Source organism: Oryza sativa, chromosome 11 (assembly GCF_034140825.1).
Source record: "Oryza sativa Japonica Group chromosome 11, ASM3414082v1".
Taxonomy (NCBI): domain Eukaryota; kingdom Viridiplantae; phylum Streptophyta; class Magnoliopsida; order Poales; family Poaceae; genus Oryza; species Oryza sativa.
Window position 1 is genome coordinate 2,027,927 of NC_089045.1, and position 27,303 is coordinate 2,055,229.

Genomic DNA, 27,303 nt, shown 5'->3' on the forward strand with positions numbered 1-27,303 from the left:
GTTGATGGCCGGGCTACTGAAAAGCTGCTAAACTCGCATTGCTGTAAGATTAACGAACCAATAATATGCTGCAGCGGCCGCAGATAGCTGCAGGCAGGCCTTGCTGATGGCACGCACAGCAGAGGCAGAAGCCGCCCAGGACAGAGGAGTCTGGACTCAGGAGGAGGAGGTGTCACGTCAAGACAGGAGGCCCATGACTTTTTCTCTGCACTTGATTGCTTTGCGTTTGCAGCTAGCTGCCTCCTTTCCTTTTTGTGTCGCACCTCTCACATTTGCACCGGTGCGTGGTCAGAGTCTCTCGATCGACTGCACTGATGATCGATGTACTCCTACTACCTTTTCTTCTAGGCTTTCTTCAGCAAACAAGCTGCAAACAAGGCCTTGGGATGTTTGTTCAGCTAGCTGAGCATGAGCCGAGTAGCTAACCCCCGGCATGCATGACACAAATAGCCTTTGGACTTTGGTGCTGGTTTTCAGCGACTGGATTTCTAGCCTGAAAACCCCGTGTCTCCCTCGCACGAAACGTGTTGCTTTGTTCCTGTCTCACTCGAAAGAAGCGCCTGGTCGAGCCAACACCACTCTGCCTAAGTATTGGGCTTTGCAGGTAGCCAGATCGAACGGACGGCCTGGTTCCAGGCTTCGCAGCGCACGCGCTCCAGTGGTGCGAGGCCCAGAAGAGGGGAAAGCTAACGGCCGCTGCAACCGCGGGCTCCAGCCCAGCCCACACGCAGAAAACCGCAGGCCCCGTATGCGGAACGAGTGCTCCCGTCCTTGCTGGATCAGCCCGTGTCCGACCGCTACCCACCAACCTGGAACTCGCGCAAACACCAGGATTTCGTGCGGTTTTAGACCGCTTTTCGGGGACAAAATAGCGTGCGCGCCGCAACCAGATTGAGCCGAGGCGCTAAGAGCAGGTACAATACTAGACTACCAGTTATAAATATATTTTAATAAGATAAAAGATAAAAAAAAAGAGGAGTGGGCTACAAATTTATAGCCAGCTGTAGCACGGACTCTAAGACACAATATGTGTATGACAGGTGGGGCCATATATTATAATACTACCTCCGTTTTTTAATAGATGACGCCGTTGACTTTTTATCACATGTTTGACCATTCGTCTTATTCAAAAATTTACGTAATTATAATTTATTTTGTTATGAATTGTTTTATCACTCATAGTACTTTAAGTGTGATTTATATCTTATACATTTGCATAAAATTTTTAAATAAGACGAATGGTCAAACATTTGAGAAAAAATCAACGGCGTCATCTATTAAAAAACAGAGGGAGCAGTATAGTAAGCAACTATTGTATGAATTGGCTATTAAATCGGATATAGATAAATTGAAGCTTGTAGTGGGCTATACTATTAAACTTGCTCTCAGCGGTGTTGGTCACCGCCTCACCGGCCGTTTCAAATCCCAACTGGCAGACAGAGTCATACACGTACCGAACACGGTCCTTTGAGCTTCGTACTAGGATGTCCCTCTCTTCAGACAACATGGTATACGTTTTGGTGGAGTATCATGTCAAGGAGCAAATGTGACAAGGCAATCAACCATATCTCTACTCTACATAAACAAATCCGGAGCCGTTCACGCGTTGCAATTTCATTAATCGCAGTTATTCACATAGGTTCTGGACTTCTGGTTCCGATGAAAGCCAGTCTCGTGGTGCTCGCGGCCGCCGTGGCGGCGGCGGCGGCGTTGTTGGTGTCCCTGGACCCCCGGAGCGACGACGTGCCAGTGCTGGAGATACGGGAGCGCGACGTCGAGCTGATCACCGTGGACGCCGGCGGCGCGGTCGGGCCGGAGAGCGTGGCGTTCGACGGCGACGGCGAGGGCCCGTACACGGGCGTGTCGGACGGGAGGGTGCTCAAGTGGCTTCCCCTGGAGCGCCGCTGGGTCGAACACTCGTCCGCCGTCATCGAGCCACAACTGTAAGCTTTAATCTCTATCTGTTTCTGTTGAATGAATGCTGGTTGATCCTGCGATTCATCCCATAGTACTGTTCCCTCGTTCTGCATGCATTTACTTGCGTGTGATGCTACTCAGATCTAAGTACAGTTGCAACTCCTCTCAGCAATGATAATTCTTGGCATGTGTACTTAAGTCTATTATTCCCCTGTCCTACAGAAAGTAAATCAATTTATGTAGCAGAGCTGCCGCATCATTGATTTGCAATGGCTTTCGGCACACTTCCATTGCATATGATTCTTCTTCGATAAGATTGCACGATGCTGGTAGCTGAAATCTCATAGTAATAATCATATTCACTGAAAACAATACCACGATGCTCAACCCGCATCCACCCAAATACTACACTATCCATCTTCTCTGTCTTCATGGACGGTCACCGGCCGTCGCCTGTAGCTTTCTTTCCTTTTCCAACACACCTATGGCAGCTTGATTAGCTAACCAACCAAGCGCAAAGTATCTTGATACATCATACATGTACTGCAACTCTAACGACATGTTATCTTCATGGGCACATGGTAGTCTTACATTTGCTTTGCCAATCTACTGAAAACTCACTTATGGTCTCATCTACCTTATGCTGTTTACTTTTAATGGATATAATTGGAAGCTCTTTTGGGACCATGCCAACATATTGGCGCATCATTCTGTAAGACTAACGTTCTGAAATCTGAACTAGGTAGGGTAAGTTCAAATAAGTTATCGCCGTGTTTAGTACCAAAGTTTTTTTTTCCAAACTTCAAACTTTTCCATCACATCAAAACTTTTCTACACACATAAACTTCCAATTTCCGTTACATCGTTCCAATTTCAACCAAACTTCCAATTTTTGTGTGAACTAAACACAGCCTATGTTGAGATTGGTTCCTTTTTTATGCATTTTTTAGTTTCTTCTGAAAAAAAATGTTGTTTTAGGTCAACAACGGTTGTCGTTTGTACACGATGGGATCATGGGATGGTTATGGGGCACCGAACTTAAAATACACAATGTCGATCTTCTTTTTTCAAAGTTCAGAGATAGATGTCCACTTTTCATACACTATCTGTTCTCTTAAAAGAACGTCTTATTCAATCGACGTACATTACAAAGTAGTAGTAGTCATCACTATTTAACGCTGAATAGAGAAGCATCTTTCAGGAATAGTTGATGTTGTACCTAAGATTAGCCTGCTGCTCTTCATGTAAAATTGCAGAGAATGAGTAATAAGAAACTCTAAAAAAATGTGAAACATACTCGTATTTCAGGTAGTAGTTGCGAGTTGCAACCGTGAGACAGGAACACGCCTGTCAGCATGGACACAGTGGCAACTATTGGACCGTACACTGGTCTTGGATCTTTCTTTCTCTTTCACCATTAAAATTTTAATGGTTGTAGATATGGAGATGGCAATGCATTTACTATCCTACCATGATCAATAAATCAACACCTAGGAAGTTAGGATCGGTTTGCAGGTAGCATAAAACCAACCCATACTCTGCCTAGTGGGGGAACACTCCCATTTGTGGGTAGCTCACCAAAAGCCTAGCTTACTTAGCTACGATGAACACCACGGCCAAGCTCTTGGCGCTCGCCGTCTTCGCGGCGGCGGCGATCTTGTCGCTGGACTCGCGGAGCGACGTGAGGCAGCTGGAGATAAGGGACGGCGACGTCGAGCTGATCCCTCTGCTCGACGGCGCCGCGGGGCCGGAGAGCATAGTGTTCGGCGACGCCGGCGATGGGCCGTACACGAGCGTGTCTGACGGGAGGATCCTCAAGTGGCTGCCGCCGCCGGAGCGCCGGTGGGTCGAGCACTCCTGCTCCGTGCCGGAGCTGTAAGTCTTTTTCCACTTTTGGAAACTATTCAGTATTCACCCGTGTTGCTAGCTGCCTAGTATAGTTCTCTGTTGTTCTCATGATTTGGTTAGTAGTAGTTGGTTGGTTAGTTTACGATCCAGGTCCAGGGACCGGACAAATACAGTTGCACTGTCCAAATCCCCAATTAATTGATGATTAATTGTGAGCTTAATATGGCCTGTGAGGCTGTGAGTTACATCTGTACATATAGAAAACAACTGAAAAGTTCTTGGTATAATTCAACTTCAGAGTTCATATCATCAACAATGTTATTGTTCAGTTCATTTCATTTTCACTACTCCTTTTTGACTATCATTTATGCTATGGTCCAAATAATATTTATAGTATGGCAGATTCCGTCCTGAATTGTTGGAACGGCATTTATCGATTGATTGGTCGTTGACCTGAACTGCTGCAGGTTGGATAGCTGCAGAGGATCCAAGGACACGAAACGGGAGCAGGAGTGTGGGCGTCCACTGGGCCTCAAGTTCAATAGCAAGACTGGTGAGCTGTACGTCGCAGATGCGTACCTTGGGCTGAGAGTGGTCAGTCCGGGTGAGAACGTGTCTAGGCCGCTTGTTCCTAAGAGGACAGGAAGCCCATTCAGCTTCTCCAACGGCGTTGAGATTGACCATGAAACTGGAGTAATCTACTTCACCGAGACCAGTACAAGGTTTCAGAGAAGGTACTGGACCAATAAAATAAATAAATTTATTATTATCACTCATCAGTTTGTTATTTTTTTAATGAACAATTCATGTAATATATATATATATATATATATATATATATATATATATATATATATATATATATATATATATATATATATATATATATATATATATATATATATATATATATATATATATATATATATATATATATATATATAATTTTTCATTCAAATTATTTGTAGGGAGTTTCTAAACATAGTTATAACGGGTGACAACACTGGAAGATTGTTGAAATACGATCCAAAAGAAAACAAGGTTGAAGTCTTAGTTGATGGCCTACGTTTTCCTAATGGTTTGGCTATGAGCATCGATGGTTCTTATTTGCTACTTGCGGAAACCACAACGGGTAAGATCCTAAGATATTGGATTAAAACACCAAAAGCATCAACTATTGAAGAAGTTGCGCAACTACCTGGGTTTCCAGACAACATTAAGATGAGTCCTAGAGGAGGGTTTTGGGTTGGTCTTCATGCCAAGAGAGGGAAGATCGCTGAGTGGTCAATTTCTTATCCTTGGCTAAGGAAACTAATCTTTAAGCTACCAGCTCAACGCATTCAACGCATCACATCGTTCTTGACAGGATTTGGTCGTCAAGTGATAGCTTTGAGGTTGAGTGAGGATGGGAAGACCATAGAAGCAATGAGTGTTCATGGTGATGTCAGGAAGTTGTTCAAGTCTATTAGCGAAGTTGAAGAAAAGGATGGGAACCTCTGGATAGGATCTGTTTTGTCACCTTTTCTTGGGCTTTATCGTATATAGTTTAATACATAGAGAGAGAATGCATAAGTTATAAAGGTAGTGAAGATAATAGTATACAAGCGTGGTGTTATGATATGAAGCATATGTAACAAAATAATAGATCTAGCATTTAGTGAGTGTTCAAAATAATGGTTGCCAATTTTTATTGAAAAAGCTAATGTCTATCATCATTACCAGCAACGAGACTTAAGATTACAATGGTATGAATAAAAAACCACCTGAACAACTCTATATTTCTAATTAGAAAGCTATGTATTGTGCAGTAATGTTAGGTTGTTTATGAGTTTTTTTTTCACCTATTCGATAAGATATTGAGTCTGGTTTGTATCGTAAAGTTTTGATTGCTCTTTTTTTCTTTAACTAATCAAAATATGAATTATGACGTAGATTGTGTTGATTTCCTTTTGAATTTTTTATGCTACTTAAACTTAGCATAAGCACAATTTCCATTGCGTGTAATTATTTTGTGAAGAACTCGAGCCTGACTGATTTTAAGAAAAAAATTTACCTTTGGCCCTCAAGTCTTAAAACCGTCGAACAAAAGATAAAGCCAAAATCAGATTAAAAGGCCATATTTGAGCGATCAAAAGTGGATTTGTTTATTTGTATTGTATAAGATCACAATGTGAACCAAAAGAAACACAGCAAAAGCCTCACACTACTGTGCTGTGAACAACATCCTTTCTCCCAAATTCTGCCTTTGATATGCGTATGTGACAAACAACCTTACCTTGGCAAGCTAGGCTACTCCTGTCATCCATCTTCAGACTTCAGAGCTTCAAAAAGAAGTTGGTTGGTTTGGTTGTTTTACACAAGCTTGCCAATTGCTCATGTCATGTGGTCACTCCCCAAGTCACCAGCATCACCACTCTCGCATGCTCCATTTCTCCCCCGAGCCTTGTGTGCAAGTCCGACTTGTCTTCTTCGCCGCAAAAACCACGCCGCCATCACAGCATTCGTGCATCCCACGAAACCCCCGTTGTCATGTCCAGATAAGAGCTCCCCCTCTGACTCACACACACATCACCGAGAAGCAGAGCAAGTGCATCTCCCTCTCCCACCATTTGATTCGATTCCCCTAAACCCCCGAGTCGTCGACGCCACAAACCCCGGCGACCACCATGGCCTCCTCCCTCCTCTCCTCCCCAAAACCCTCCTCCTTCTCCTCCGCAAACCCCACCTCCACTCCACGCCCACGCGCCCAAACTCTCTCCCCCTTCCGCGCCGCCGCCCCACGCTTCTCCCATGGCCTCGCCACCGCCGCCGCCGCCGCAAACCCTAGCGCCTCCCGCCGCTGCTACCACCGCGCCTTCGCCCGCCCCGTCCGGGCGTCCATGGCGCAGCCGCGGCGCCCGGAGTACGTCCCCAACCGCATCGACGACCCCAACTACGTCCGCATCTTCGACACCACCCTCCGCGACGGGGAGCAGTCCCCCGGGGCCACCATGACCAGCGCCGAGAAGCTCGTCGTCGCGCGCCAGCTCGCCCGCCTCGGCGTCGACATCATCGAGGCCGGGTTCCCGGCCTCCTCCCCCGACGACCTCGACGCCGTGCGCTCCATCGCCATCGAGGTCGGGAACACGCCCGTCGGGGAGGACGGCCACGTGCCGGTCATCTGTGGCCTCTCGAGATGCAATAAGCGAGACATTGATGCTGCCTGGGAGGCCGTGCGGCACGCGCGGCGGCCGCGCATCCACACCTTCATTGCCACCAGCGAGATCCATATGCAGCACAAGCTAAGGAAGACGCCCGAGCAGGTGGTGGCCATTGCCAAGGAAATGGTGGCCTACGCCCGCAGCCTAGGCTGCCCTGATGTCGAGTTCAGCCCTGAAGACGCTGGCAGGTATCACTTCTAATTGTAAATTTGTTCAACCTTTAGGTCCAATTTTTGAAATTGTAAGCCTTAAAATGACCAAAAGTTTCATACCTGGAGTAGGAATTACAATGTTGGTTGGAACTGGCATCTGACCTATTGGTTGGAGTAATAATCTAGATGTCTGAAAGTATTGTGAATGAAAGAGGTCCATCCTACTTTTGGGAAGCTAGGTTGATTTTGAGGCAAAGTGATATATACTTAGTATATGAAGCGCTTACTTTACTTTGGTCTGGAGATTAAGTACTATGCATCATGTATACCCTACTTTGAACACATTCATCATTGACTCAGTGATGCTGGCATGTATCACTTCTAACTGCAAATTTGTTTGATTTTTAGGCCACTATTTTTGGCCCCTTTGAATTGGAGGATTGTCAGAATTTTGGAAGATTTAATTTCCCAAGGAATTTTTCCTACGAAACCCTTTGATTCATAGGAAAGTATAGGAAATTTTCCTTAGGATTGCATTCCTATAGCTCAATTTCATAGGAAAATAAGCAAGAGGTTCAACCTCTTGGAAACTATCATTTTCTTTGTTTGTTTCCTATGATGCTATCAAAGGGACCCTTTTCATATTTCCTGTGTTTTCCATTCCTGTAGGATTAGGAAAACACACCACTTCAATTCCTGTGTTTTTCCTATTCCTGTGTTTTTTCTATCCTGCGTTTCAAAGGGGCCCTTAAACTGTAACCCTTGAAATGACCAAAAGTTTCATACCTGGAGTAGTAATTACAATGTGGTTCGGAACTGGCATCTGACTAATTAGCTAATAATCTAGATATTGGAAAGTACTGTGAATGAAAGAGGTCTATCCAACTTTTAATTGCAAATTCGTTCGATCATTAGGCTACTTTTAAAATAGTCAGCGTTGAAATGTCCAACAATTTCAGTCATTATGATGTGGGTTGGAATTGACACCATACCTAGTAATATATATGCCTAAGTACTGTGCATGTAAGAGGTCCATCCAACTTTAGTGAAGTGGGGTTGATTTTGAGGCGTGCAGTGTATGCCTAGTTGCTTACTATCAAGTACTGAATATACTTTGGTCTGTAAAGGAAAGTATTATGTATATTGTATCTTGGATACCTTCATCCTTGTACTGCTGGTAGATGTCTGCCAGCTACTGAAATTTTGTGGTTGTGTTCATCTTTAAATCTACACACGAAGCTTATTGTTGCATATCATTTACTGTACATTCTTTGCTTTCAAACATGTTGGTGCAAAATGAATGACTAAACATTAGCTCATGCCAAGCTATTGTCTGTGGTTTATTAGTCACAATCAATTAGCCTCCTTTTTTATGCGCAAAAGACTGTGGCATGATATTATTCACTCTGTCTTGCAGGTCAAACAGAGAGTTTCTATATCATATTCTAGAGGAAGTCATAAAAGCTGGAGCAACAACACTCAATATCCCAGACACTGTTGGATACACTCTTCCTTATGAATTTGGGAAGCTAATTGCTGATATAAAAGCAAACACTCCAGGAATTGAAAATGCTATTATTTCTACTCATTGCCAGAATGACCTTGGTCTAGCAACCGCCAATACATTAGCGGTACTACCTTTTCCATGTCTCTTTGATCCATTATCATTGGTTTAATCATGTCACTAATGTGACTTAACCTTTAGGGCGCTCATGCAGGAGCACGGCAATTAGAGGTGACTATCAACGGTATTGGTGAAAGGGCTGGAAATGCTTCTTTGGAAGAGGTGAGCTCGTATACTATGTTTATGTTGTTTGTTGGTATTTTGCACATGTTCATCTAAATGGTTTGTAGAAGAATGAATGCAAGTAATATTGATTTCCTATATGTGCAACTTTTTTTTAAAAAAAAAATCTTTTTCAGGTTGTGATGGCAATTAAATGTCGCCGAGAGCTCTTAGGAGGTCTGTATACTGGAATCAATACCCAACATATCACTATGTCAAGCAAAATGGTACAATTATGTTTGTTTTCTTGCTCTTTTTTTTTTATCTTTTGTCTTTTTCAGGTGACTGAAAATTTCATGCACTTCTGCAAATGCTCTGCCTATTCTAGGTACAAGAGCACAGTGGACTTCATGTACAACCACATAAAGCTATTGTCGGTGCCAATGCCTTTGCACATGAAAGTGGAATTCATCAGGTAACTAAATTTGCATTCTTGTCCTAATATTGCCATCAAATTTCTTGACTGGGTTCTCCGTAGTGCTGAAGGTGGTACCACAATGTCACATCTAGGTTCTTGTTTCTGTTTTTCATTTATCTATATTTTATAACTCTAAAAGTGTTTCTTGCCATCAATTTACATTTTAGGACTAAGGAATTGATTAGCATTACTGTTTATTTCCTATCTAAAATTTGGAAGTTTCAGAAATGTTTCTAGTTCTCAGTTTGCATATTTGCACTAGGAAAAAGTTTTGCTCACATTTTTATAGTATCACATACTGAGGGAAGTCAAATTATTTTTATGGATACCTTTTTTTAATCTCAGCTCCGAGGAATTCATTTTCTGATATATGATAGATCAATCATGGTTTTATATGAACCTTGCCTTGCATATTCTCATATTAACTGTGTTGGTTCTAGAGTGAAGTGATCTTGATATTCACTTTTGTTATTCTGTTTTCAGGATGGGATGCTTAAATACAAAGGAACTTATGAAATAATTTCTCCTGATGATATTGGTCTAACACGTGCAAACGAGTTTGGTATTGTTCTTGGGAAACTCAGGTATCATCCATACATATGTTCCCCCATAATTTGATTTCTTGCAAGTTGCAACATTCTCCCTGAGTGTTTCTCGAGGAGATATTTTTTCTACTTTATGCACTTTCTGCTAATTTGGTGCAAAATACACTTTCCAACTATCAAACACTTTATGTCGAATGGCCATATCATATGGATACTCCATGTAAGGTCTAAATTCCTAGAGATATGTATGCAGATCATGTCACAGTACAATTTTTACTTGAGAAATTGTGTGATGCCATCCTTTGCTTAAAGTTAGTGAATTTGCTTTTCTTTTTAAATTTTTTAGGTTAAACCTTGCTCACTTGACATTGAGGAAACCTCTACCTGGCCTGGTCATTTTTTTTATCTATTTATCATATGTTTTTCTGTACTTCTCTAGAATAGAGATATTCTTTTTCATCTTTACTCTTGTATATTAGGTGAGGTTGATGCAGCAATCCTGCTCAAATACTTACGATAGGCTTGCAATTATTACTTAAATCTGATTTGAGATTATCAAACTCAAGTTCATAATTATGCTTTCTTGTCTTTTTTTTTTCAGTGGAAGGCATGCTGTGAGATCTAAACTAGTGGAGGTATTGTATTTGTCTTTATTTTTCTAGTTAGGACTAAATGCCTTCTTTTCAGTTATCGTTGCTGAACACTACCTTGTCATCCAACACGTAGCTTGGATATGAAATCACTGACAAGGAATTTGAGGATTTCTTTAAACGCTACAAAGAGGTTGCAGAGAAGAAAAAGGTGACAGTTTCCTGAGTGCTCTGTTGCTCGATTGACATATTCAACCATTTTTTTTCTGTAAAACAGTAAGCATTTTGATAACTTCTAGCTTATGTGTTTTAAATCATTGTAGCGTGTAACTGATGAAGACATTGAGGCGCTGTTGTCTGATGAGATATTTCAGCCCAAGGTTTTTTGGTCCCTTGCTGATGTACAGGTATAATTTTGCCACATTTTACTATTTGGCTAATGGAGAAGTTGATATGTTAAAATTGATATGAAGCCTTTTTGCAGGCAACTTGTGGAACACTTGGTCTGTCTACAGCAACTGTCAAACTGATAGGTCCGGATGGAGAGGAGAAGATTGCATGTGCAGTTGGAACAGGTCCAGTTGATGCAGCTTACAAGGCTGTTGATGATATAATACAGGTGACAGTTGCAATATTCTTGATGGTTCTTGCACTAATATACCAGTTTAATGGGATGGAATATGGATGTGTTTTTTCAATATATGAGAATGAAACATCCTGCATCTGGTAACATAACTTTCAGCATGTTGCCTCCATGATAAATATACAAGAATCACAAGAATAGGAGATTCCATACTTAATAAGGATTAGCGTGTGATGTGTTACGACTTATGAGCATGCTTTCAACAAAATGAATGCACTATTTTGATGTTAACAGAGAAATTACCTACATCTACTTTCTTGATTTGTAAACTATCTGCATTCATTTTAGTAAAACTGGAGAAATTTTGAAACATCTAAGAATAATTTGCAATTCACAGATCCCAACTGTTCTTCGAGAATATAGCATGACATCGGTCACAGAAGGCATTGATGCAATTGCAACTACTAGAGTGGTTGTCACTGGAGATGTTAGCGACTCTAAACATGCTTTGACTGGTCACTCCTTCAGCCGGGCATTCAGGTTATAGTCCTTTATACTACCTTTTTTTTTTCACTGGGCACCTTCCTTCTATGTTGTTTCCAACATCTATAATTGTTATTATCAATTTAATTTTTCACATGAACTAATAATTTCTTTGCCTATTGATCTCAGTGGGAGTGGTGCCGCACTGGATATTGTTGTTTCCAGTGTGCGAGCTTACCTGAGTGCCCTGAACAAGATGTCCAGTTTTGTTGGGGCTATCAAGGCTAGTAGTGAAGTATCTGAAAGCCAAAGAGTTCAAACCACAGAATGAGTCTTGACTTCCTTTTGGGTTTTCATATCCGATGGTTCTATGTTTCACATTCCCAGCAAGGAGTATGTGCTTGTTGAAACATGGTTTTTCCGTCCAGAAAAAACATGGTTCCGTTTAGTGCATCTGGAGGATGTTCTGGGTTTCTTGGTGGAGCCTGACTTAAGGTTGAACATCCAGGACGTTTTGGGATATGCAGTGTATAATTCATATTTGAAAACCGTATTTACAATAAGACAATAATAAATAATTGTTTGACATATGAGTATTGCAAAACTATTACTGTAAGAAATTAATCGTGAGACCAACCTACGGTTGTACAGTACCGAGAACTTCTGAATTGAAGGTCAGCATTTCGAGTTGAACTAAAAGAGTGATCAGCAGCAGGGACGCAGCGCCAAGTGGCCAGAATAGAAGCCAGAAGGAACGAATCCGAGGGGGATCCCAACCAGAAGGTGCAAACGGCGATACCCACCAAGATAACATCCATCTTGAATCGGAATCGGATTAATCCTACTCCACTTCGCCACCCCCTCCTATATAAATCGTTTCATGTCTACTATGGAGGACTCATCGTCTCATCCTGCCCACGCCCACGCGCTTGGTGATCAAGTAGAAAGACGGAGGACGCCGCTATGATTGGCCACGGAATTGCTCACGGATGGCCAGTGATCAGTCCATCGTCATGTCCGAGCAACAGCGAGCTGTGTTTTGCTTGACATTGATGGCCGTCACGTACGGCCACTGCCGGCAGCCAGCCGACGCCGAACTGCTGCATAGGCTGCAACGTGCTGATCAGCCGCCGCCCATCCGCGGCGCTAGGGTGGTCGAAAACACCGAGCCTAATGTCCTGTTCGCGTATACTCCACACAATGGTTTATTGGTTTGTCACCGGAGTTCAACGACGACGACGGCGTTGCTGATTATTTTGCAGCCGATGATGACGAAGCTTACAGCAACGGTGGCTTCGGCGCGGTGCCGGCGTTGAGCGAGGCCATCGTTAGCCTGCCGGAGATGGCCGTCGGCTGCGGCTGCGGCGGCGGCGGCGAGGCGAGGGAGAAGGAGTGCGGGGTGTGTCTAGAGGGGTTCGAGGAGGGTGAAAAGCTCAGGAAGATGCCATGCGAGCACTACTTCCATGAGAGCTGCGTTTTCAAATGGCTTCAGGTCAGCCGTCTTTGTCCCTACTGTCGCTTCGCCATGCCTGCGGCTGAGGAGGAGGAACATAACAATGATGAAGAAGAAGACGAAGCAATGATATGCATCCGTTTCTTGTTCCCTGAGTAGATTAGTTTAATGTTCGGTATTCAGCAAGGAAGCACTTTTTTCCCGCTTTGTTATGTTTAACGATGAAACTAGAAGAAAGTGTAGTTGCTCATACACTGGGGTTATGATATCTTTTGATTATATAGAGAGTATTCACCGTGCATCTTTCATGAAGGCAACTTCTTAAGTTAAATTATCGGAATTTTTTAAACAAAATTATAATATTAATCGCTCGTGAGACCAACTTCGTTGTAGTTTAAGCCATTCTTCAGATTGGAGTTAAAAATTTCTTGTCAAGTGGAAGAATTTCAGCGCCGAGACCTTCTGAATCGAAGGCCAACATTTCGAGTTGAAACTTATATTGTTCTGAATCGAAGGCCAACATTTCGAGTTGAAACTTATATTGTTTTGAGTTAATGGGAAAACGTTGCATGTAGAGGTGGCCACTGCAGATAGCGGCAGGGTCGACACAGGCACGCAGCACCGGAACATAAGAAACGAATTCGAGGCAGAATCCCAATCAGATCGAAGAAACAATAGTGATGTCCCAGTTAATCGAGAGTGATTCGGATTCCGATCTGCCTCTTACAAAAAGAAACGATTCTAGCAGCTTAATCAGCAATAGCTCAATACTCTGTTGGTTTTGCCCCATAGCCACCGTACGTCTCCGATCTACGTTCGCGGCCAATCCAGTCACATATCCACTTCAAAACTCAAAGCAACAATGGCCGATGAACAGATCAGAGACCTGAACTTGTCGGAGACCCATACGTTGCTGCTCATCAACCTTTATTTGTCACACGTACAGGGGCCGAGCTACGTTCCACACGGTGTTGAATCAGCATACATCCACATCAATCGTGATATCGAAGAAGATGACGACACGTACAGTGATGACGGGTTCTGCGCCGTCCCGGCCTCCAGCGACGCCATCGCTGCGCTGCCAGTGCCAGAGACGACGGTGAGTGAGACCGAGACGAGGGAGGAGGAAGCATGTGCAGTTTGCCTAGAGGGATTTAAGGAGGGTGACAGAGTCAAGAAGATGCCTTGCTCTCATGACTTCCACGCGAATTGCATCTCTGAATGGCTTAGGGTGAGCCGCCTCTGTCCACACTGCCGTTTTGCTCTGCCTGCTGAGAGGGATTCTGAACAGAAAAACCCAGAAGAAGCGTGAGATAGAGCATATATGGATTTATGGTTATTGGAGTTTGGCTGCACATTGTAATGTCAAAAACATAATTGGTATTAGGAGTTTACAACGAATTAGAAATTAATTTGATGCACATCTTTTTTTGTCCATGCAACTATGCAAGGTTATTTTTATTTTGAGTAAATTTAGGCAGTACAGTGGCAATAAAGGAACACGGAGACTATAAAGTGCACCTCATGTGCTTCCTCGGTGAGATGGGCCGTGCCGGCCTGTCACGAACAGGCCGACTGTGCTTGGGCCTGCGTCCCCCACCCATGCGTGCGTGCACCAGGAAAAAGTACACTGAAGGTCCCTCAACTTATCATCGAGTTACAAAATCATCCTCCAACCGCAAAACCGGATACAACGCATCCCCCAACTTACAAAACCAGTGCAAACCAGGTCCCTTAGCGGTTTTGACCCCAGTTTTGTCTGACGTGGCGGCTGAGTCATCGTGGGACCCACATGGGCCCCACATGTCAGGATGCCACATCAGCTGACCGGCATCTCCCCTTCCTCTCCTTTCCTCCTCCTCCTCCTCCTCCTCCTCCTCTCTCTCTCTCTCTCACTCCTCTCTGGACTCGTCCGACGGCCGGCCGGCGACGCGGCAATGGAGGCACGGGAGAAAGGGAGGGCGGCGGCAGGGCGAGGCGGTGTCCGTGGATGCGGCGGCGGCGGCTACGACACGGGGCGAGGAAGTCCGACGGTCGACCGGCGACACGGCGGCGGAGACACAGGTGAAAGGGGAGGGCGCCTAGCTGCGGCCATGGCGCCGCCGCTCACCCGCCGACACCGTGTCGCCGGCCGGCCGTCGGACCTCCTCGCCCCGCGTCGCAGCCGAAGCCGCCTCGCCCTACCGCCGCCTTCCCTTTTCACCTGTGTCTCCGCCGCCGCGTCGCCGGCCGACCGTCGGACTTCCTCGCCCCGTGTCGTAGCCGCCGCCGCCTCTCCGCCGCCGCATCCGCGGACACCGCCTCGCCCTGTCGCCGCCCTTCCTTTCTCCCATGCCTCCATCGCCGTGTCGCCGGCCAGCCGTCGGACCTCCTTGCGCCGGCGACCTCCTCCCCACCGCCGGCCGGCCTTGCACAGAGTCCAGAGAGGAGTGAGAGAGAGAGAGAGAGAGGAGGAAAGGAGAGGAAGGGGAGAGGCCGGTCTGCTGATGTGGCATCCTGACATGTGGGGCCCACGTGGGTCCCACGATGACTCAGCCGCCACGTCAGACAAAACCGGGGTCAAAACCGCTAAGGGATCTGGTTTGCACTAGTTTTGTAAGTTGGGGGATGCGTTGAATCCGGTTTTGCGGTTGGAGGACGATTTTGTAACTCGATGATAAGTTGAGGGACCTTCGGTGTACTTTTTCCGCGTGCCCCACGACCGAGTTCGAACTTGATTCCGTCTCCGAACACGATCAGCATATCTCCCTGCAAAGCTCTTCAATAAATCTCTCTCTCTCTCTCTCTCTCTCTCTCTCTCTCTCTCTCTCTTTGTTTATTTTGAAAAAAGATATTCCAACAATAAATCTTGCAGTCTAGGTGGTATCACTGTATATCAATCTGTTCGTTCTGCCGGAATATGGCGGGTGAAGAACCATGGTCAAGCGAGGCCTCCGACGATGTCCCCGACACATCGCACATGTCGGACGAACAATTTCAACAGTTCATCGACCAGTACTGGGCAGAGCAAGGATTCAACATTTGGAGTTGGATTCGTGCTTCCAGGACGTCGTCAAGCTCCACGCCGGGGCCAACCAGGCGGACGGCGGCGTCATGGCAGGCCGTCACTTTCGACGGGGACGGCGTCGCGCGCTTCTCCGGCAACTCCGACCGTAGCGGCGGACTCGACGACCAAGCCACCAGCGGCTTCAGCATCGTGGACCTACTGGACGGTATCCTACAAGCGGATGACGACGGCAATGGCGGTGGAGCTACGCCGGCGTCGAGCATGGCGATCGTAAACCTGCCGGAGATTACCGTCGGCGACGAGAAAGGCGAGGCGAAGGACTGCCCGGTGTGCCTTCAGGGCTTCGAGGAGGGCGACAAGCTTAGGAAGATGCCGTGCGCTGATTCGCACTGCTTCCATGAGCAGTGCATATTCAGCTGGCTTCTGATTAACCGCCATTGCCCGCTCTGCCGCTTCCCGTTGCCTGCTGAGACGGAGGAGGATGAAGAGGTGGTCCAGGCAGAGAACGACGACGACGACGATGATGAAGAGACCATCCTATGTCTGCATCGACTGTTCGCTGATGCGGCTGATGAGTATACGAGTTGATCAGCATTGAGAGATGCAATTTCAGTTTTTGATGTAAATATGGATCTGAATGGCTGGAATTGTTCATTACACAATTATGCCATGTGAAAAGAGAATATCACGATTAATTAAGAGAATTTTTGAGATTGCTAATGCGCGCGCACGCGCGAGATCAGCAAGTCACGAGCGTTTCGGCGTTTGACATGGTCCTGCTGGGCCTCGTGACTTCGGAATCGCTAATTCGCGCGCCTCCTCCCACGCCTTTTTTACGTTTTTTTACCGATTTTTTTCATTTTTTCCCACTTTTTTCTGATTTTTTTAATCTTTTAGCATGTTTTGAGTTTGAAAGTTTTTAAATTTTGAGTAGAAAATTTTTAAATCTGAACTTGAAAGTTTTTAAATCTTGAGTTGAAAGTTTTCAAATCTCGATTTGAAAGTTTTCAAAATTTTCAAATATGGACTTGAAAGTTTTCGACTCTCAAGTTAAAAGTTTTCAAATCTCGAGTTGAAAATTTTCAAATCTCAAATTGAAAGTTTTCAAATCTCAAATTGAAAGTTTTCAAAATTTTTAAATCTGGACTTGAAAATTTTCGAATCTTGATTCTCGAGTTGAAAGTTTTTAAATCTCGAGTTGAAAGTTTTCAAAATTTAACTTTAAAATTTAAAACTTAAATCAAAAGTTTTCAAATCTAACTTAAATTTTTTTCAATCTGTTAGTAAAAAAATCTTCCAAAAAATTCTCCAGAATCTTTCCTAATTACTATCATTAGTGTTAAGTATATTACTAATAGAGGTAGTTAAGGCTTAAGAGGGGGGGAGTGCTCGCTAGCGACGCGCACGCGCTAGCTAGGAGCCCCCTCGTGACTTATCAACGCGATTCAGTCATGTATGTATATATGCTCCCTATTAACACATTCAATTAGTATCTTCTGGTTGTAATTGGACAACTGACGTATATACATGCATGCAGTGATTAGAACATTTAACTAAACTTTTTGACATAAGATTTAATTTTAAAATTGAAAATTTTGAAAACTTTCAACTCAAATTATGAAAACTTTCCACTCGGCATTTTAAAACTTTCTATTCAAATTTGAAAGTTTTCAACTCACAATCTTAAGAATTTTTCATCTCCAAATTCAAAAAATTTCAACTAAAAATTCGAAACTTTCAAATCAAGTTACAAACTTTCAAGTCAAATTTGAAAAACTTTCAACTCAATTTTTGAAACTTTCGACTCAAATTTGAAAACTTTCAACTTCAATTTCGAAAACTTTCAACTCAACTTGAAAACTTCTATGTCAAATTTCAAAAAGTTCGAATCAAAATTTAAAACTTTCAACTCAAATTTTAAAATCTTTTGACTGCAAATTTAAAACTTTCAATTACTTTTCAAAAAAAATTGGTAACTGAATTATTTATGTTACTGTTTTAAAAATAATGCTAATGACGGTAATTAACACTAATCACCGTAATTACCGGCGTCAGCTCGTGGACTACTAGTGAGGGGGCGCGCGCGGCTGTGCGAGTTAAGAAGCTGGCGCGCACGCGCCCCCTAGGAAGCCCTGAGAAATTTACAGTATAATATACTACCTATATATACTTGCAGTATTAATAAAAGGGGTTAAGTCCATTTTACCCTCCAACTCTTCGTTTTGTCTAAAATACACCCAAAACTATAAAACTGGATATTTCACACCCTCCAACTTTCAATACCGTTCACTTTACACCCTCAAGTGGTTTTTCAACTGGTTTTCACCAACGTGGCATTGATGTGGAAGTCCATTCAGCAAATAAAAATTTGGACCACATCTCAGTCCATAGCCACGGAGCCACTTCTTCTTCTTCCCTCATCTCCTCTTCCCTTTTTCTCTCTATCCTTCTTCCTCCCAGAGCACGAGAGCAGCGGCGGTGGCATTCTTGAGCTTGTGGAGTAGGAGATCGGTGGCGGTAGAGTAGGGGACTCGTTGCGGCGACGAGGCTCAAGCACATCCCCAGCCTTCCCTTCTGCGCTGACTGCCGGCGAGACCCAGGACAAGGTCCGCCTCTCCTGTCGTAACCGAGCTCGCCGGTGGAGCTAGAGCTGCTCGGGGACGTAGAGTTCGACGGTGGCAACGGGGCTTGGGGATGAGGAACTGAAGCTTGACGAGACGGCGGCGGCTGGCGGATGCGGATATGAGCTTGAGCTTGTCCTCTACCAAGCGTTGGCGGCGCTCCATAGGGAGGACTCCCCCCCCTCGTGTGTAGCTCCGGTGAGGTCCGCCTCTTGCGCGCGGGGCAGCAAGCTCCACCGTCGTCGCCACTCTCCTTGCCGGTGACCACCTCTGCAACCCTGGCAGCCCCACCGTCCTCGCAGCAGCTCCACACCACCGCCGCCAACGGTCGTGAGGAAGAGAAGCACGAACAGGGCAGGGAGAGATAGAGAATATGGGCTTGGCCCATATTACCTCGTGGGCTGACGTAGCGAGGGTTGACGTGGCATCTGACGTGTCAAAAACCACGGTAAAAACAGTTCGGGGGTTAAGTGTTCGGTATTGAAAGTTTAGGGTGTATTATATCTGGTTTTGTAATTCGGGGGTGTATTTTGGACAAGCATAAGAGTTCGAGGGTGTAAAATGGACTTTTCCCTATAAAAGGGTATATTAGCAATATATCAGCTTTATAATGTAAAGATGAACTTGAAATGAAGTGCAATTTATTACTCGTACAAATCTCACATGTTCCCCACTTCCTGTACAGGATATGCACTTTCACCTGGGCACCCTTTTTAAGTGAAGATACAAGCACAGCCAACAGGCACGTCAACAGCATCCGCAAAGGCTCCGACAGCTGATGAGCAGTGACTCACTGGCAGCGAAGGCAGCAGGCGGACTCCAACTCGGAACCAGCATTACCATCCTTGATTACTGATTTCAATTCCGATTCGAACTAGCTCGAACACAGCGGCGTAGTCGCGTGCGTGGTATGCGAGCCCTAGCTATAAATCTGCACGCACATGCGGTACATACCGATATACGCGTCCCTGCACATCAATCTTCAAATTCTCGATCGGCTAGCTGCTCATTGGTGCCGAGCGTCGCGCGCATTCTTGTCCTAGTCGCCGGAGCATGGCGACCACAGGACGATTGCTGCTGCCCCACGACATGTACAGGAGGCTGCAGGCTCCCACGGCAGCGGCCGCGGCCGCGGCCGCGCTCTTTATTTTGGCGCCCCACCTTCCAGAGGCCTAACGCTGCCGCTGCCGTACCGGAAGGATACAGCAACGGTCGCTTCGGCTCCGTCCCGGCGTGCAGCGAGGCCATCGCCGCCTTGGAGGAGACGTCGGCCGGCGAGGCGAAGGAGAAGGACTGCTCCGTGTGCCTGGAGGCCTTCGAGGAGGAGAGCGACAAGCTGATGAGGAAGATGCCGTGCTGCCATGCCTTCCATGAGAGCTGCATCTTCGAGTGGCTGCAGGTCAGCCGCCTCTGCCCGCTCTGCCGCTTCGCGCTGCCCACCCAGGCGGAGGCGGAGGCGGGACTGTGGCCATTGCTCACGCCTGGTTCTGGTTCGGGGACATGATCAGCATTCTAATTTGGCAATTGTCACCGTGCATCATCAAGCATGCACATGTATATGATTTCTTTTGTAACCTGGCTCGATCAGTTTGTTGACTCGGTCGCACGGAAAATTGTAACAGGCAAACGCAGATTGATTAATTCTTTGTAGACACTATAACATATGCCATAGAGATGACCCTTTTTTTTTTTTACATTCATAGAGATGACCCTTAATTTTACTGAACTGTTCGCTGTTGCCGCTTTGCCATGCTTTGATCGGAGTAACGCCATTCCTATTGGGAGATGTTCAGGTGGGCCAGCATTGGCATCGTTCGGGAGCCCGTTTAGAAGGCCCAATTCCGTCCGGGAAACCGGTCCAATTGCCGGGCGAACGACTTGGACTTCCAAATGGGCTTATGGGCCTTGGCTTTGTTTGAGTCGAAGCTGGTTGATTAATCTTCGGAGGAAAAAGTACAACGAAGGTCCCTCAACTTGACATCTAGTTACAAAATCGTCCCCCAACCGTAAAACCGGATACAACGCATCCCCTAACTTATAAAACTAGTGCAAACTAGGTCCCTCGACGGTTTTGACCCTAATTTTGTCCGACGTGATGGCTGACTCATCGTATGACCCACGTGGACCCCACATGTCAGGATGCCACGTCAGCAGGGCGGCCTCTCCCTTTCTCTCCTTTCCTCCTCCTCTCTCTCTCTCTCACAGACACACACACAACCTTCTCTCTGGACTGGGCAGGCCGGGCCGGCCCGCGGGTGGGGAGGAGGGCGTCGGCAGCCGGCGACACGGCGGCAGCGGCCGAGGCGGCGACGACGACGACACGGGAGAAGGTGGCGACGTCGCCGCGTGTGCGAGCTCGGGGACGGAGCGGCCCGGGAGGCAGGAGAAGGAGGAGGGCCAGCGGGAGAAGGCGGCCGGCAAGGGCGGGGAAAATCAGACGAGCTTCATCTCATCTCCGACGACGACGAGCTCCACCAAGAACGTCGTCCCCCTCTCGCCGTCGTCCCTCCCCTTCGGCGGCTGTGATGGGGTGCGCGGCGTCCGCGACGGACAGCGCTGCGCGGCAGAGGCCGGTGCGGTCGCCTGGCCACCGCGAGACGTCCACCGCCACGGGCATCTTGGCGGTGCGCCACGAGCCCACGACGACCAGCAGTAGGATGGGAGGAGGCGGCGGCGATGGCGCCACCAGCTCGACCGGCCGCCGCCATCTTCTCGACGATGGCGCACGGGGAGAAGGCCCGGTAGGTCAGTGTGCGCGGGCACGGGCGGGCGTCACTGGCAGATCCGGGTGAGGAACACGAAGAGGGAGAGCAGGAAGGGGACGTCGGCCGCTTCAGGAATTAATGGACCGGCGACGACACGACGGCGGGGGCGACGGTGAGGTGATGGCTATCCTCGGGTTCGCCATGGATGGGTGGGCGGCGAGTTGGTGGTGGTGGTAGCGCCCGGACTCGAGGAGGAGGTTGGAGGAGGCCGCGGCGAGGGAGGAGCTGCGTGCGTCCTCCTCCTCGAACATGTCGCTATCATCGTCGTCGTTGTCCGCCACTGCCACGCCCCGATCCGCGCCGCCGGCTTCACGCGCCACCGCCTCGTCGGCTTCGCGCGATGCCTCTCCACCTCGCCGTCGCCCCACTCCACTCGCTGTCGTGCTCGATCTCCCATGTGCTCCCGCCATTGCCTCCCTCCCCTTCTCCCGTGTCACCGCCGCGTCGCCACCTGGCCGTCTGACCTCTTCATCCCGGCGACCTCCTCCCCACCGCCGACCGGCCTGCCTAGAGGAAGATGAGTGAGATAGGGAGAGAGAGAGGAGGAGGAAGGGAGAGCCTGATGACGTGGCGTCCAGACATGTGAGTCCCACGCTGACTCACCAGTCACGTAGGATAAAAATCAGGGTCAAAACCATCGAATGATGTAAAACAAACGGTTTTATAAGTTTTTGACTGTTTTTTAGAAAAAATGCAGCGTCATAAATATAGATTAATCTTTTCTTTGTAGACATATATGAAATTCTGACACGGAGCTTTGGTGCTCACTGTGTCTTCTGCGAGTGATAAATCACATACTCTCTATGCTGAAATGGTGCGCCGCTTGCAACTATTCTGGAATAGTTAATTGCTGCGAATATGCTACAATATACTTATGTCACGTCGGTAAAGATGCATGCATGCTAATATTTTTAACAAAAAAAATTAAGTGGTCGGCGATTGCTCTTGCAATTTGCAGCAGTCGCAACTTGCGAACGACGAACATGCACGCATGCAATGTGATCAGTTCGTCTGTCGTCGATGCTGTGTCGATGAGCAGTACGTACCCAAGCACAGTGCACACTGCCACTCTCTTTGTGTGCAAGTGGCAGTGGCCTACACTACACACATACTAGTACAGCAATGCGTATGTCTCGTTGCTTTTCACGGTGCTGCAGTTCTAATCTCCTTTTGGTAAGTAGCACGCACGAATATATCGAGATACTCGCATGCTGTCACGTATGGTCGGCTTCTTCAACATGGCCTACTGATAGAATTGGGGCAATTTGGCAATGAGGTGAGACGATTATATATTCTGTTCTTCGGTCAGCAGAACGGCGTCCACGGTCGATTACACTGTTGGTCCCATAAGCCATTAACACTGTCACTGTAGGCACTGCATGTTCTGAATCAGATGAGCTGAGATATAGTCAGATGTCTAAACAGCGGTTTGGCTACACGGGACTCCAAAGGGTGATCGATCCTATGCACGAACACCATATTGCCATGCAAGCTCGGATGGCTTCAGGAAGCATCCTCGCCTCCCGGAAAGTGTAGATGCGTACTCCCTCCGTCTTAAAAAAAAAAAGACAAACCCTGAGTTTTCGTGTTCAACTTTAGCTGTCCGTCTTATATAAATTTTTTTATAATTCGTATTTTCATTGTTGTTAGATGATAAAACATAATTAATATTTTATACGTGACTTGTCTTTTTATTTTTTTTTTCATAATTTTTTCAAATAAGACGGACGGTCAAACGTTAGGCACGGAAACCATAGTTTGTTTTTTTTTGGACGGAGTGAGTACGAGCAAGGAACATGGCTGATTGCATGATTGCTCCGACAGGACCGTGCCCAAACTTTTGCAACCCTTTCACGATCGCGACAGCCTAACAGAGCAGTAGTAGCATATCCATCGCCTACAGAGAAAGGTAGATAGGCCCATATGCACTCGATCTCATCAGCTAGCGTTTCAAGATCAGTTATCTGTCTACCAATCTCTCGATCGATGACGTTACTGCTGCACTGTACTGTCAGGTACGCAGTACGAACTCGCGTCGGCAGGGATGGAGGCAAGCGAGCGTGCGCAATCGGTCGCAAACAGCAGCTAGGGACAGGTCCATTATGTGATCCGTCGAGAGAGAAAGGGGAAGCAGCACAGAGCACTGGAGCAGCGTCGGCTCTGCAGTTGCTGTATGTTACTGAGATGGTTGAACGAGTGGTGGTGATTCTTCAGAGTTCAAGCTAGCTAGTGTGCAAGATGGAGGCAGATGTGTGTTGGCTTACTGCATCTGAACTATGCACTGTATTCTGTTTCGATTGCACACTCATACTCTTAGTTCTTTTAGACAGTCAATAGTTGCATCCTGTGAATGTGAAGTCTGAGATCATGCATTCACTGCTTTCTTGGTAATACCGGATGGTCAAGCAGTCAAACTTTCTTGCATGCAGGTCCCGTTTCTGAGCATCACTGTGTGCTATGCTATATGTACTGTAGACTGTAGAACTGAACTTGTCACAGAATCTTTCCAGTCTAGAAAAAAAAACACTAACAGTATCAAGATTGATACCGAGTGATGTTGGGCTAACAGTTTATGATAGTGGTATGACAAAGACTGCCACCCAAACACAGTGGAACGAGGAAACGGAATGTGACCTTTCCCCGTTGCTCATAGAACAGCATCTTGCTGATGATACTGTAGGGGATAGCCATATAAACGACAAGATGATAGGACTAGCTAAGTACTACTAGTACACAACAAAATGTTGCTTGTAACCGGTATCCACAGCATTTTAGGTCATTTTACAAGCAGCACAACTCTGCTGCCTACTGTTTACATACCAAGTTACAGATCAACAAAAAAGAGGGAAATGCACTACCTATGCGAGAACTATTTTTCTATAATTTTTTCTATGTTTAGTCTTTCTTCCAAGATAAGAGCAGCTGCAAAACGACCTAACGTCAGCAAATTGATTCTGAAAGCAGCCGAAGATTGATAGGGTATCCTTTGAGAGTTCGTGTGGTGGGGAAGAAGACAAGTCTATCTTCTTCGGTTTCTTCCCAGCTGCAAATTCATTGGTCAAGTTGTTATGGAATCAGACTGGTGCCCAATTTGGATCACAATGTGGAAAATCCATTTGCAGATTATCTACACCTTTCTGGCTAGCAAGATAGCGATTGAATTTGAGAGATTAAGGTGGCTTACCTAAAGCGCGTTACAAGATGATGGAGGAAGATAGAAACGACAACCCGGGCAAGCTCATAGCCAGGACACAACCGGGGTCCACCGCCAAATGGAGTAAATATATTGGCCCCTACCGCATTCTGAAGTTTATTGTTGATCTGCACAGGAACAAATTTGTTGCAGATAGCTTCAGCGTGAATTTTACTTTTGTAGCACAGGACATAATTGAATAAGTAGACCCAATAGCAATAACACAGAGCCCCTAGGAGTACCTGCCATCTCCAAGGGTTAAATGTCCGAGCATTCTCGTAGTGTTCATTATTAAGGTGCACAGCTCGGAATGAAGCAAAAATCTTGCATCCCTTTGGAATTGTGTAATCTAAGAAACAAAGAAAAATGCCATACATAATGAGCATTTCTGATGAAAAATGTATGGGGATTTCTTTTAGATAATGAATAAAATGTACGTGGACTTAGTATAGTTTATATTGAAATACCTTTATAATGAATATCAGTGTTTGCTCGCCTGAATACTCCACTAATAATGTTACCCACACGGAGTGTCTCATTTATCACCTGCAGAAATGTTAACCCTTCATTTAATCATGATGTGAGTAAACCAACTGTACCGTTTCAAAGGTTCAGTTAAGAGATGCCATTTACACTAGATGGATTCGTGCTGTTGGCATGATATTTTTAGGAGTAGCTAATTTTTAAGAAAACAAGGGCTTTCCAACTTACACATTGAGTAAATGGCATGGACTTGTAATCGCTCCACTCTAGTGGTTGTTTTTTCCCTTTCATATCCCTGATATTGGCATGCTCTTCCTGTAAAATCAGCAGGATATCTGGAATCAGTTACACATGTAGTGAAGTAAAAAATACCACTTGGACCAATCTTGAGGACTCTCAAAGCTTAACATATTGGAAACAAAACTTGTACCAGGAAAAGTCATGAAGTTCAGATTTCTAAGATTTGGACCTATTGTGATATTATTGCTACGATTCTCTCGCTTTGTTGTTAGACTGAGGAACCTAGCACTCATCAATGCAAGTAAATAAAATGAGAAAAAAATAAAATGAGGAAACCAGAGTACTGACTGAACTGAAGATTCATTCTTACACAGTTAAACTAAAAGAAGTCAGGACTCAAGAACATAAATGGTTCGAGTCAATAATAAATTAATACTCAGGATCAAGTATTCAAGTCAATAACAAACCAGGAACAAAGCTGTAGTGAACTTGACTAAAAACAACAGACCGGAAATAGAAAGTAGAAACTTCTCTTTTGGACAGAATTGGTGTGAAAGATAGTCTAACAACCATATTTTTAACAATTAACACTCAACTATAATAAATGAAATTCCTCCCTATTTCAGGCGTTATTTGACAATTGACAGCACCTGGTACCTACTACCGCACGTGTATACAAGAATTGACAATTACTACCAAACAACTAATTTAAATAGTTTTATACCTTGAGCTCAGCTAGCGCAGCAGGCGTCTCAGTGAGGAACTTGACCGCGAGCGTCATGAGCATGGACGTAGTCTCATACCCAGCCACCAGCAGAGAAAGGCAGAAATCCACCATCTCTTCCTCCGAGAAGCTGCCACCCTCCGCCTCAAGAAGCTCCTCAACCATGTCCTTCTTCTCCTTCTTCCCCTCATCATCCCCAATGGAGCCACCATTCTCCGCTTTCTCCTCCATCCTCTTCTTTATCACCTCCCGCAGTGCACCGGCCACCTTCTTCCTCGCCTGCAGGAATCAAATCATGCAATGCCACATTTTTATGAGAGATATAAGAGTACATCAATAGCTGACGCCAATTCGTTGTAAGGCAATGTAAGATGCATAGGGAAAGATTAAAAAAAATGAATGGAGGCAAAAGAACGAGCACCTTGAGGGCCTGGCCGTAGGTGGTAAAAGGGAGGAGGTTGGCGAGAGGAAAGGGGATGGAGAAGAAGCCGTCGATGAGCTTGACGTACTCGCGGCGGAGGCTCTCGGTCCACGGTCCCGGCTCGATGCTGACGAGCTGCTTGACGGTGAGGTTGAAGGTGATTTTCTTGGCCTCGTCCATGAGGCGCACGGTGGCGGCGGGCTCCCACTGGCGCATGGTGGCGAGCACGAGGCGGTCGATGTGCGCGAGGAGGGGCGGCGACGCGGGGCGGCCGAGGCGGGTGAGGGTGAGGGAGTGGAGCCGCTTGTGCGCGGCGCCGCGGGTGAGGAGCAGGGAGCGCGCGCCGAGGAGCGTGGCGATGGAGGACGGGTAGCTGGAGTGGACGGCGCGGCCCTCGGCGGCGAGGAGGAGGCGGTTGAAGGCCGGGTCGGCGGAGAACACGGTGCGCTCGCCGAAGACGTGGGTGGTGAACACGCCGCCGTGGCGCGCCACGCGCTCGTCGATGAACGGCTCCGGGTTGGGCGTCTTGTACGCCGAGATGAGCCGCAGCGTCTCGCCAATCAGCGGCAGGCCCGTGCTCCCCGGCGGCATCAGCGCCCTCTTCCCCAGCCTCCCGGCGGCGGGGCCCCCGAGGAGGAGGAGCCATCTGAGCACCATGGCAACCACGACGATGGCGGCGGCCGCGGCGAGGAGGAGCAGCGCGGCCGCGGCCATGGCGGCGTGGGCGTGCGCGGCGTGGGCAAGGAGCGAGTGAGATTGATGAGGCTCCGACAACCAGAGGATCTGCTCCAAAGGGTAGGATGTTTGTGGGGTATTTATAGGTGGCTGATTAAATTATTGAGGAAAGAGGTTAATAAAAGGGATTAGTTTAGAT

At 46.4% G+C, this 27,303-nt stretch overlaps 5 protein-coding genes across 6 annotated transcripts; 4 read left to right on the plus strand and 1 right to left on the minus strand.

The window, feature by feature from the left end:
- Positions 1-1,588: 1,588 nt before the first annotated feature.
- On the plus strand, positions 1,589-5,536 carry LOC4349744 (protein STRICTOSIDINE SYNTHASE-LIKE 10). 2 transcript variants are annotated; one of them, XM_066305668.1, is made up of 3 exons: positions 1,589-1,943; positions 4,233-4,499; positions 4,734-5,536. In XM_066305668.1, the coding sequence occupies exons 1-3, from the start codon at positions 1,660-1,662 to the stop codon at positions 5,308-5,310; spliced, it is 1,128 nt and encodes a 375-aa protein (XP_066161765.1). In that variant the 5' UTR covers positions 1,589-1,659; the 3' UTR covers positions 5,311-5,536. The 2 variants fall into 2 exon arrangements, with proteins under 2 accessions (XP_066161765.1, XP_015616662.1); XM_015761176.3 differs by lacking the exon at positions 1,589-1,943 and adding an exon at positions 3,473-3,792.
- Positions 5,537-6,335: 799 nt separating this feature from the next.
- LOC4349745 (2-isopropylmalate synthase A) lies at positions 6,336-12,110 on the plus strand. The gene is made up of 12 exons (XM_015761168.3): positions 6,336-7,153; positions 8,535-8,748; positions 8,823-8,903; positions 9,041-9,130; positions 9,232-9,318; positions 9,805-9,905; positions 10,468-10,501; positions 10,593-10,667; positions 10,780-10,863; positions 10,941-11,075; positions 11,437-11,579; positions 11,712-12,110. The coding sequence occupies exons 1-12, from the start codon at positions 6,432-6,434 to the stop codon at positions 11,851-11,853; spliced, it is 1,908 nt and encodes a 635-aa protein (XP_015616654.1). The 5' UTR covers positions 6,336-6,431; the 3' UTR covers positions 11,854-12,110.
- Positions 12,111-12,364: 254 nt separating this feature from the next.
- Positions 12,365-14,287, plus strand: LOC112936902 (uncharacterized). The gene is made up of 3 exons (XM_066305669.1): positions 12,365-12,725; positions 12,785-13,014; positions 13,922-14,287. Exons 1-3 carry the CDS (start codon positions 12,512-12,514, stop codon positions 14,285-14,287), a joined length of 810 nt encoding a protein of 269 aa, XP_066161766.1. The 5' UTR covers positions 12,365-12,511.
- Positions 14,288-15,874: 1,587 nt separating this feature from the next.
- On the plus strand, positions 15,875-16,570 carry LOC136354065 (E3 ubiquitin-protein ligase SIRP1-like). Its single transcript, XM_066305670.1, has one exon. It carries the CDS (start codon positions 15,875-15,877, stop codon positions 16,568-16,570), a length of 696 nt encoding a protein of 231 aa, XP_066161767.1.
- A 7,511-nt stretch (positions 16,571-24,081) lies between these two features.
- Positions 24,082-27,206, minus strand: LOC4349746 (cytochrome P450 90A3-like). The gene is made up of 7 exons (NM_001423155.1): positions 26,430-27,206; positions 26,009-26,287; positions 25,273-25,359; positions 25,029-25,107; positions 24,804-24,910; positions 24,553-24,689; positions 24,082-24,411 (listed from the first exon to the last, which is right to left on the minus strand). The coding sequence occupies exons 1-7, from the start codon at positions 27,141-27,143 to the stop codon at positions 24,309-24,311; spliced, it is 1,506 nt and encodes a 501-aa protein (NP_001410084.1). The 5' UTR covers positions 27,144-27,206; the 3' UTR covers positions 24,082-24,308.
- Positions 27,207-27,303: the final 97 nt, after the last annotated feature.